The following is an 11923-nucleotide window of genomic DNA, read 5'->3' on the forward strand; positions in this document are numbered from 1 at the left end:
ACCCAAGTGCGGCACGCAGTGGACTTGAGCTCTAGAAAGACATTATGATTTCGACTATACGATGTTTACAATATAACAGGATTTCGGGTGCGCAGTATATTTAAGAACGATTTTTCGGCATGAACACTAATTATTATGTTTTTGAAACCATTATTAATCGAAAGGGCATTTAATAAAGATTGAAAATATGTACTACCCAAGAGCAGCACGCGGTAGACTTGAGCTCTAGAAAAACAATATTATTTTAACTATACGATGTTTACAATACTACAGGATTTCGGGTGCACGCTGTATTTAAGAGCGATTTTTCGGCATAAACACTAAAAATTTTGTTTTCGAAACCATTTTTAATCGAAAGGGCATTTAATAAAGATTCATATTAATATGTATTACCCAAATTCGGCACGTGGTGGACTTGAGCTCTAGAAAAGAAATACGATTTTAACTGTACGTTGTTTACGATACTGCAGGATTTCGTGTGCGCGGTGTTTTTATGAGCGATGTTTCGGCATAAACACTAAAAATTTATGTTTTCGAAACCATTATTAATCGAATGGGCATTTAATTAAGATTCATAATAAGTACTACCCGCGTGCGGCACGCGGTGGACTTGAGCTCTAGAAAAACAATATGATTTAAACTATACGATGTTTACGATACTACAGGATTTCGGGTGCGTGGTGTATTTATGAGCGATTTTTCGGCATAAACACTAAAATTATGTTTTTGAAACTATTTTTAATCGAAATGGCATTTCATAAAGATTCAAAATATGTACTACCCAAGTGCAGCACGCGGTGGACTTGAGCTCTAGAAAAACAATATTATTTTAACCTATACGAAGTTTTCAATACTACCGGATTTCGGTTGCGTGATTTAATTAAGAGCGATTTTTTGGCATGAACTATAAAAATTATGTTTTCAAAACCATATATAATTGAAAGGGCATTAAATAAAGATTCAAAATATGTACTACCCAAGTGCGGCACGCGGTGGACTTGAGCTCTAGAAAGACAATACGATTTTAACTACACGATGTTTACGATACTACAGGATTTCGGGTGCGCAGAATATTTAAGAACGATTTTTCGGCATGAACACTAATTATTATGTTTTTGAAACCATTTTTAATCGAAAGGGCATTTAATAAAGATTGAAAATATGTACTACCCAAGTGCAGCACGCGGTGGATTTGATCTCTAGAAAAACAATATTATTTAACCTACACGATGTTTACAATACTACAGGATTTCGGGTTCACGGTGAATTTAAGAGCGATTTTTCGGCATAAATACTAAAAATTTAAGTTCGAAACTATTTTTAATCGAAAAGGCATTTAATAAAGATTCATAATATGTACTACCCAATAACGGCACGTGGTGGACTTGAGCTCTAGAAAAAAAATACGATTTTAACTGTACGTTGTTTACGATACTGCAGGATTTCGTGTGCGCGGTGTAATTAAGAGCGATATTTTGGCATGAACTATAAAAATTATGTTTTCAAAACCATGTATAATTGAAAGGGTATTCAATAAAGATTCAAAATATGTACTACCCAAATACGGCACGTGGTGGACTTGAGCTCTAGAAAAAAAATACGATTTGAACTGTACGTTGTTTACGATACTGCAGGATTTCGGGTGCGTGGTGTATTTATGAGCGATGTTTCGGCATAAACACTAAAAATTTATGTTTTCGAAACCATTATTTATCGAAAGGGCTTTGAGTAAAGATTCTAAATATTGACTACCCAAGTGCGGCACGCAGTGGACTTGAGCTCTAGAAAGACATTATGATTTCGACTATACGATGTTTACAATATAACAGGATTTCGGGTGCGCAGTATTTTTAAGAACGATTTTTCGGCATAAACACTAAAAATTTTGGTTTCGAAACCATTTTTAATCGAAAGGGCATTTAATAAAAATTCATAATATGTATTACCCAAGTGCGGTACGCGGTTGACTAGAGCTCTAGAAAAACAATATTATTTAACCTATACGAAGTTTTCAATACTACAGGATTTCGGGTGCGCGGTGTAATTAAGAGCGATTTTTTGGCATGAACTATAAAAATTATGTTTTCAAAACCATATATAATTGAAAGGGCTTTGAATAAAGATTCTAAATATTTACTACCCAAGTGCGGCACGCAGTGGACTTGAGCTCTAGAAAAACATTATGATTTCGACTATACGATGTTTACAATACTACAGGATTTCGGGTGCGCAGTATATTTAAGAACGATTTATCGGCATGAACACTAATTATTATGTTTTTGAAACCATTATTATCGAAAGGGCATTTAATAAAGATTGAAAATATGTACTACCCAAGTGCAGCACGCGGTAGACATGAGCTCTAGAAAAACAATATTATTTTAACTATACGATGTTTACAATACTACAGGATTTCGGGTGCACGCTGTATTTAAGAGCGATTTTTCGGCATAAACACTAAAAATGTTGGTTTCGAAACCATTTTTAATCAAAAGGGCATTTAATAAAGATTCATAATATGTATTAGTAGTATCATTTGGGGAGTTCAGACCGCTGATCCCCGCACCCTCCGCACCCTCCGCACCCTCCGCACCATCCGCACCCTCCGCACCCTCCGCACCTTCCGCACCCTCCGCACCTTCCGCACCCTCCGCACCCTCCGCACCCCCCGCACCCTCCGCACCCTCCGCACCCTCCGCACCCTCCGCACCCTCCGCACCCTCCGCACCATCAGTTAATTAGTGATAATGATTATCCGTAACGTGTGCGGTGTATAAATCTCCTTATCAGTAATTAACTCCTACTATCAGCATCTGATGCAACTACCGTAACCTTATCAGTAATTAACTCCTCATTAGTGATAACGATTATCCGTAACGTGTGCGGTGTATAAATCTCCTTATCAGTAATTAACTCCTACTATCAACGTTGAGTGTGAAATTAAAAATAAACATATATTATTATTAAATATCGTATGACGCATATATTTATTGTTATGACGGTGTAGATTTATTCAAATAGCCGAAAATCACGAAATAAACGCTTATTGATATAATTCAGAAATATCTACTGTATGTCTACATTTGGAGTACGGCGTAGGTTTTTTTGAAAACGATCAAATAGCCGAAAATCACGAAATAAACGCTTATTGATATAAATCAGAAATATCTACTGTATGTCTATATTTGGAGTACGGTGTAGATTTATTCAAATAGCCGAAAATCACCAAATAAACGCTTATTGATATAATTCAGAAATATCTACTGTATGTCTACATTTGGAGTACGGTGTAGGTTTTTTTGAAAACGATCAAATAGCCGAAAATCACGAAATAAACGCTTATTGATATAATTCAGAAATATATACTGTATGTCTACATTTGATGTACGGCGTAGGTTTTTTTGAAAACGATCAAATAGCCGAAAATCACGAAATAAACGCTTATTGATATAAATCAGAAATATCTACTGTATGTCTACATTTGGAGTACTGTGTAGGTTTTTTTGAAAACGATCAAATAATCGTATATATCTATTGAATAGATGGCTATTATCCCTTTGTTATCGATACGACCTTGTCGTACACCAGCTGCAGCTGCCGCCGTTGTCAACGGTGTTCAGTGTGTCACAGTTTCTTGTACACGTTCTATGCGTTTGCTCCTTTCGTGTTTTTCAGCATTTATTATTTGCTCGACATTATTTAAAATATAATCAATTATTATTACTCTATGTTTAAAAGGCAACGGCGTTCAGTGTGTTCGTTCAGTGTGTCACAGTTACTTGTACACGTTCTATGTGTTTGCTCCGTTCATGTGTTTTTCAGCATTTATTATTTGTTTGACATTATTTAAAATATAATCAATTATTATCACTCTGTGTTTTAATTTTTACAAGTGTTTTAAACACTATATTATTTTTCATCTCGTTTTTATTTCAAACATTTTAAATATGTTCAACTGCGATCAGTGTCCGTCGGTGTTCGCACGTAAAGACGGTTTGGTTAAACATGAAATAACTCATGCGGGCATACGTTTTCCGTGTACCGTATGTACATCGACATTCAACTATAAATCGCATGTCAATAGACATCTGAAAAATATTCATGGTATGTTATAATTTTTTTTATTCAATATTAATTTATTGTTATTTTTTTTTTTTATTCAATATTAATTTATTATTTTTCCCAAGGTATCGTCAACGTTCCGGCTCACCTCAGACCAATGCCTGCTGCACCGATCATTACACAACCGGTAGAGCAAAGAATCGTTCAGGTTGCTCCAGCTCAAGTTCAGATTGCACCCCAAATATTTGTTCCTGATGTCCCGGCCGGTGGCTCGAACATGTTAACCGAAGACGAAATGTGTATGGAAGCCATGGACGAATTTGAGGATACAGGTTAGTTTTATTTATAAGAATTAGATTTTTAAAAGACCCACTGATTTTAACGGATCATTTTTTAAAAAAGATATACCGACAAGTATTATTGCTCGATCAATCAGATTTTTAAAAATAATTATCGTAAAATAGATTTTTAAAATTCAGCAAATTATCGTACAACACTTAATCAATTACTTAGATTTATTATAAATTTTAAATATAAATTCTATATTTTTTATTTTAAACTTATCAAGTGGTCTGTGAAGCGATCAATGGTATAATAGTTGGAGTATTCCGGCATTGTATCGATCAATTCACTCGTCGCATCCTATGGGGTAATAGTTGGAGTATTCCGGCATTGCACCGGTTGTCAGATCGTTTGATAGATTTAATTTTTTCAACAGATTTTTAAAATTCAGAAAATTATCGTACAACACTTAATCAATTACTTAGATTTATTATAAATTTTAAATATAAATTCTATATTTTTATTTTAAACTTATCAAGTGGTCTGTGAAGCGATCAATGGTATAATAGTTGGAGTATTCCGGCATTGTATCGATCAATTCACTCGTCGCATCCTATGGGGTAATAGTTGGAGTATTCCGGCATTGCACCGGTTGTCAGATCGTTTGGTAGATTTAATTTTTTCAACGCGATTTTTATTATATATCAACATTTTTATAACTTTGTAGTTATATCAGTAGATTTTTTTTTCTATTTTTTAAGATTCGTGAGGTTAATTAGATTTCTAATAGATACGGTATTAATTTTATTAGATATTAATATTAGGTTTTTTTTATTTTTAAAGATTCTTACACCGTTACCGTCAACGGTAAACGCGTTTCTACGGCCAATACCGCCTCGGCTGCTAACGTTAAAAGGGTTAGGTTGAATCTCGTTAAGGCTCCAGGGTTTGTAGAAATTTTGTCGTCCGCAAATAGAAAAATAGTTTGGTACTATGCTAAAAATATCGGCAATACAACGATTTATTCCGACTTTATCCGACCCCTCATGCCTGAACTAGTCATTTTATTAAAGACCTCCGTACAAAAACATACTATTAAATTCAACCTGAAGCTCGAAGCTACGTACAACCGGCCCAACGTCCCCAATTCATCGGAGAACCGGGCATTTAAAACAGTGGCGACAGAAATTTACCCTGACAGCGATATAAGAACTATTGTAGAGAGAGCGTATATGAAGTTGGTTCAGGAGAAAGATGATTACATCGGGAGGGGTAGTGGATTTACACTGGAGTCGATCGATGGGCTGTTGTTGGCCGTGTATAAATATACACCGATGGGCGGCTCGTCGTATATTAAACTACCGGAATATATAGATAGAAAACGGGGGACCATCAACCCACAAAACACGGATCAGGAGTGCTTCAAGTGGGCGATTTTGGCGAGGCTTGTAGCCGAAAATTTATCTGATAGATATAAATATTGTGTCGGAGAAAATTATAAAAAGCATGAGAAAAATTATAATTTTAACAGTATATCGTTCCCGACACCACTATCAGACATCGCCAAATTTGAAAAAAATAATAATAACGTCTCTATAAATGTATACGGCCTCGACAAAAAATTCCAGGCACCCCGTAAGTACCCAACGTACGAAGTGTATCCGTTACGTGTGGTCGACGAAGAAAAAAAAGGATCATTTCGACCTGTTGTTGGTGACGGACGGCGAAAATAACTCGCACTATGTTTACATTTCGAATTTTTCACGGCTCATACGTGCGCAGAAAACGAGACACAATGGGGGAGTAGTGTTTTGCAAGAGGTGTTTCACATCATTCGATGACAGGCGGCATAAATACAAGTTGAGCGGACAGGAGGCCCTGGACCAACATAAATTGATTTGTGGGGCGCACAAGCCAATATTACCGGAGATGCCGAAGGAGGGTGATTGTGTTGAATTCAGGGCGTGGAAAAACACGGTTAGGCACCCGTTTGTCATTTACGCGGATTTCGAGGCGATCTTGACGAAGGCGGAGGAGAAAAAAGGGGGGAACACAACAATTATTCAAAATCATGAGCCGATGAGTTATACATTTTTTGTGAAGGCGAGCGATGACGTACCGGCGGAATTATTGGTTCAACACGAGATACCGGCGGGGCCGGTAAAACATAGAGGGAGCGAAAACAGGACAGACGTGGCGAGACATTTTGTGGAGACGATAGTTGATGTGGCCCGGAAAATTGAAGGTCTGATGAAGACGAATATACCTATAACCATGACTGAGGACGAAGAAAAAACACATAAAGAGTGTAATGCGTGTAACTTATGCAAATGCATATTAGCCGGGGGCGGTAAGGTTAGGGATCATGATCATTTAACGGGTAAATTTAGGCAGACCTTGTGCTCTAGGTGTAATTTAGAGTTACAACAGCCTAAATTTGTCCCTGTCTTTTTTCATAATCTCTCAAACTACGACTCGCACTTCATAATCACTGAACTTGGGTATGATACACAGGCGATCAACGTTATACCGAACAGTGAGGAGAAATTTATATCTTTCTCGAAATATATAAGTAGTACCTTCACTGTTCGGTTTATCGACACGTTCCGGTTCATGGCGTCGAGTCTGTCGTCCCTGGCCGAAAATTTAGTTACACCCGAACATGAGAACTTCCGTGAGACAGCCAAACATTTTGTCGCCGGAGATATGCCGCTCGTGACTCGTAAGGGGGTGTACCCGTACGAGTACACGGATAGTTGGGAGCGGCTGGAGGAGACGAGGTTACCGAGGAAGAGAGAATTTTATAGTACGTTGACAGAGACCGGGATTAAGGAGGAAGACTTTGAGCACGCGAAGTTGGTTTGGGACCACTTTGGCTGTACGACGTTGGGCGAGTATTCAGACCTGTATCTCAAAATCGATGTATTGCTGTTGGCTGATGTGTTCGAAAACTTCCGCGACGTGTGCATGAGGGCATACAACCTGGACGCCGCCCATTATTTCACCGCCCCTGGACTTAGTTTCGATGCGATGCTTAAGTTCACGGGGCAAAAGCTGCAGTTGCTGGACGATTACGACATGTTGTTGATGTTCGAGAATGGTTAGTATATTATTTTTAAATGTGTATATAATATATAATAATCTTATTTATTTTTATAGGTATACGTGGTGGATTGGTTCAAGCGAGCAAACGATATGCGAAGGCGAATAATGCAAAGACCCCGGGGTATGATGAGACAAAAGAGAAATCGTGGATAGTGTATCAGGACTGTAAGTATATTTTTTCAAAACTTAATAATATTTTCATACTTATTAAGTTTTTTTTTTATAGGTAACAACTTGTACGGGTGGGCAATGTCCCAGTACATGCCGTACGGTGGGTTCAACTGGGTCGAACCTACATTAAACGGACTTGATGATTTGAACGACACATCACCCATAGGGCGAGTGTATGAGGTGGATGTAACATACCCACAAAAATTACATGATAAGCATAACGACCTGCCTTTCCTGCCGCAAAACAGCGTGCCTCGAGGGTCGAAGGTGAGGAAGTTGATGGCGACATTTGAGAAAAAGGAGAATTACATCATACATTATAGGAACCTACAGCAGGCCATTAAGAATGGTTTGATAGTTGAAAAAGTAAATATTTATATTTTATAAGATTTTAAGCAGATTTTTAACATTTCTCTTATTTTTTATAGGTACACAGAGTTATTCAGTTTAGCCAGTCGGATTGGTTGGCTAAATATATTAAGTTAAACACAGAGATGAGGAAGAAGGCTAAGAACGATTTTGAGAAAGACTTTTTTAAGCTGATGAACAATGCTGTATTTGGTATGTTACTTTATACTATTTATTATATTTTTATTAATATTTTATTTTTACAGGTAAAACAATGCAATCGAAGAGGAAAGAGATGAAGATGGAGTTGGTGTCGTGTGAGAGGAGGTTGCAGAAACTGATTAACAAGTGTACATTCAAACACTGTACCAATTATAATGAAAACTTAAACGCTGTCGCTTTAGAGAATACAATTATTAGATTCGATAAACCTATATATATTGGTAAATATACTTTTTACCACTTTTATCATACATCTATTAACACATTTTATTATTTTTCAGGATTTGCAGTACTAGACATATCAAAAACAATGATGTATGACTATCATTACAATGTAATGAAGAAACACTATGGCCCTAGATTAACTCTTATGTATACTGACACAGGTAAATATAATTAAAATAATCTCATGTATATATTATATTAATTTAATATCATTCTTTTTCTAGATTCACTAGTGTATCACATTCAAACGGATGACTTCTACAAAGACTTGGCGGCTAACAGTAGCTTGTTGGACCGGATGGATACTGGCAACCTACCCAGTGACCATCCGTGCTATGTGATAGAAAGAAAGAAGTCCCCAGGATACTTTTCTGATGAAGTGGATGGTGATATAATTACTGAATTCTGTGGATTGAGAGCCAAGTCATATGCTTTCAATGTGTATGCCGGACCGGAGGAAAGAGTTGGTGGTGAAAAAATCAAAGCGAAGGGGATAAGAGGTCATGTGGTTAAAAACCACATGACTCTTGAAGATCATAGGAAGTGTTTGTTTGAAGAAGATGGATTGGAATTATATACAGAGAATGTATCGATAAGATCATTCAACCACCAACTGATGACGATAAAAACAAAGAAATTAACGTATAACAGCTATGATGACAAGAGGGTGGTGCTAGAGGATAAAATACATACATTAGCACATGGACATTATAGTATAGAGTGAGTTAATACATTTATATATTTTTAAATTATTGTAATGATTTTACTTTTATATTTTATAGGGAAGATGAACCCGAGGATGAATGGCCTGAACTCGACTATGAGGTAGATGACAGAGGGCGACGATTGAGTAAACTGGATAAAGAGTTTATGAGGGAGCTTCTTTGTTACACACCTAAATAGTTTTATTTCAGAAACTTTACTTATTTTTTTGTTATATAGTTTTATTGTTTTGTTATATATTGATTATTGTAAATAACTTGTAAATATTAGCCTATTAATTGTTATATAATGTAAATACTTGATAATAGATTATTGTTTAATTTGTAAATATTTTTGTAAAATATTAGATTAGTGTATAAATTTGTAGTATTAACACCTTTATAATGTATACTTTGTATGTAAATGTATAATTTTTATATTGTATAATTTGTAAATACTCTATACCGTATCAGTATGCTTTTGCTAGATATGTAAGATAGTTTACAATGTTTTCTTGTAATATTTTTTTTTCCTGTATAATTGTTTAAGCTATAACCATGTTTTTGCCAATATATTTAATTAAAAAATCTTATAAATGTATAAATAAAATAAAAAACAATGTTAAAATATTATTATGTTTATTAAATAAAATGTATACAAAAATCTTTAAGAATTATTTATAAACCATTTCCTTATAGCAAATACTTTATAGAATGTACATTGTTTTGGATTAAATTCCATATGAAAAATACAGCAAGGTAAGGTTTCTTCATCGCATATTTGATCCAAACGTGGACATCCAAGGTCTTCGATGTTGATTATTGCGACTTGAGGTATAAATTCTGCGAGCATCTGTTTTTTCTGTTCGCCTTTGACATAAATGCAGGTGAATTTTAATGAGTTCAATATTCTACTTAATTCTTCATACTCAACATCACCATATTCTATAGTTAGTTTATGATAGTTATGTTCCAGCCACTTGTTAGTTTTTTCACTCTTGTTGTCTTGCATAGTTTTTGAATTTTTAAAAATCCAGTGTTGAGTTGCCCACGTTGCTGTGTCGACTATAGACATTTCTTTAATAAAATATTTATTTTTTGTTCCAAGAATGCAATGCATGTCTACGATAGCCGACGACATAATTACAGGTTTTATTAAATTATTGTAAATATTTATATCACTGACAGAGGACTACTGCACACAATGGGGTATACAGGTCGACTGAAATTATACTTCAATTTCTCATATATTTAACCAACTAATTAGTAAGTATATTAAATAAAATTAAGTTTTCTTAATTTTTTTGCCTTCAATGATCTCTAAACGTGAGTTTAAATCTGAAATATATGTTCCATGATTCGGTAATGAATTTTCATCAAATATTCCAGTTATACGATTTACTTCAGCTTTTAATTGAGCCACGTCAAGCCCCTGGATAGCGATTGCTGTACTAGTTTCAGCACAGTTATTAAATAGCTCCGACATACGATTTTCGCAATTTAATAAAGACTTATTACTTGTTTGTATATTATTTTCCAACAATTGTATCTTATCATGTAGATTAACAATATTACTTTTCAAAGTATCAATTTCTTTCTGTTGGAGTTTCGTATTATTTAGTATCGTTTTGTTACTTGACTGAATATCTGAAATAATTCTCCTAGTGTCACTCACCTGAGAACTACCAAACACGTTCATAGTTATAAAACGACTGACACTATTTTTTAACATCACGTGTATTTATCCAACTATTATGTATATTATCGAATCCTAGCCACTTGACGTACATTTGATCGCCCTTTTTGCGAATAATTTTCTCGATTAAATATTCGTTTGGGAAATCGGTCTTGCTTATTTCCGAAGAATAAAAACAACCGGCAATAGGGTTACTCATATAATCTTGCAACTGATAAGTAGCGGGCAATGTTTTATTTATTTTGATAATCTCGAATATTTCCGTAGACCAGTTTGGTAAATAACCTTTTGTAAATACGCCTTTCTGTGTGCTTATACGAACTTTATCACCGACTTTGAATTTAATTTTTTCATTATTAATTTTACGCTGTTTTATTACCACTGAGGCGGGGTCGGAATCTGCTTGTATTGGTGTCATTCCTATCGTCCTGTGTGGTGAATTATTGTATTCGTCGAGCAACTTTGGTAGAATTGAAACCCATTCGTGAGAGCCACGTGCAGTAAACTCCTTATACATTCTCCCTTTCAAAGTACGATTCATCCTTTCTGCGATGCTAGCCTTTAGAATACTGAAAGTTGAATATTTGTGTATGCCATACTTGCTCATCAAAGCGTCAAAAGTGGTGTTGTAAAATTCTTTTCCGTTATCGAGTTGTAAAAGTTTTGGTGAACGTTTGACTAATATTGTAGCCATCGCGCTAGTAACTTCTTTACCTGTCTTAGACTTTAACGGTTTCGCCCAAGAAAATTTCCTAAAACAGTCAATTACAACCAGGATGTATTTGTAACCACCATTTACTTTTGAATATGGTATCATTTCAACCAAGTCAGCTTGCCATAAATCATTTTTTCCATAGACGTTAACTCGACGCCTAGTGAAATTTTTCCTTGCTGGTTTATGAAGTTCGTTAGCGATTTCCCGTTTAGACATCTGGAACTCGCTTTATTAGACCGGCCTCACGTAATTCCTCGAAAATCGATATTATTTCGTTTGAAACGCCTGTATTACCAGCGGCCTTTGACGCTAGAAGTAGACGTAATCGATCGACCAACTCGTTTGGATTGTCCCAATACACTAAGTTATTTTTCTGCAATTTCATAGACAGTCCAC

The 11923-nt window shown here is 35.5% G+C and overlaps 1 protein-coding gene across 1 annotated transcript; it reads left to right on the top strand.

Moving 5' to 3' along the window:
• Positions 1–3615: 3615 nt before the first annotated feature.
• On the top strand, positions 3616–9397 carry LOC132936914 (uncharacterized). The gene is given in 11 exon segments (XM_061003724.1): positions 3616–4104; positions 4188–4394; positions 5188–6029; positions 6031–7444; positions 7504–7614; positions 7676–7986; positions 8049–8181; positions 8235–8411; positions 8472–8576; positions 8640–9135; positions 9198–9397. Coding segments are annotated over 11 exon segments (4074 nt in total). The 5' UTR covers positions 3616–3947; the 3' UTR covers positions 9319–9397.
• Positions 9398–11923: the final 2526 nt, after the last annotated feature.

The sequence above is a fragment of the Metopolophium dirhodum genome, chromosome 1, assembly GCF_019925205.1.
Source record: "Metopolophium dirhodum isolate CAU chromosome 1, ASM1992520v1, whole genome shotgun sequence".
In the NCBI taxonomy this organism is placed as follows: domain Eukaryota; kingdom Metazoa; phylum Arthropoda; class Insecta; order Hemiptera; family Aphididae; genus Metopolophium; species Metopolophium dirhodum.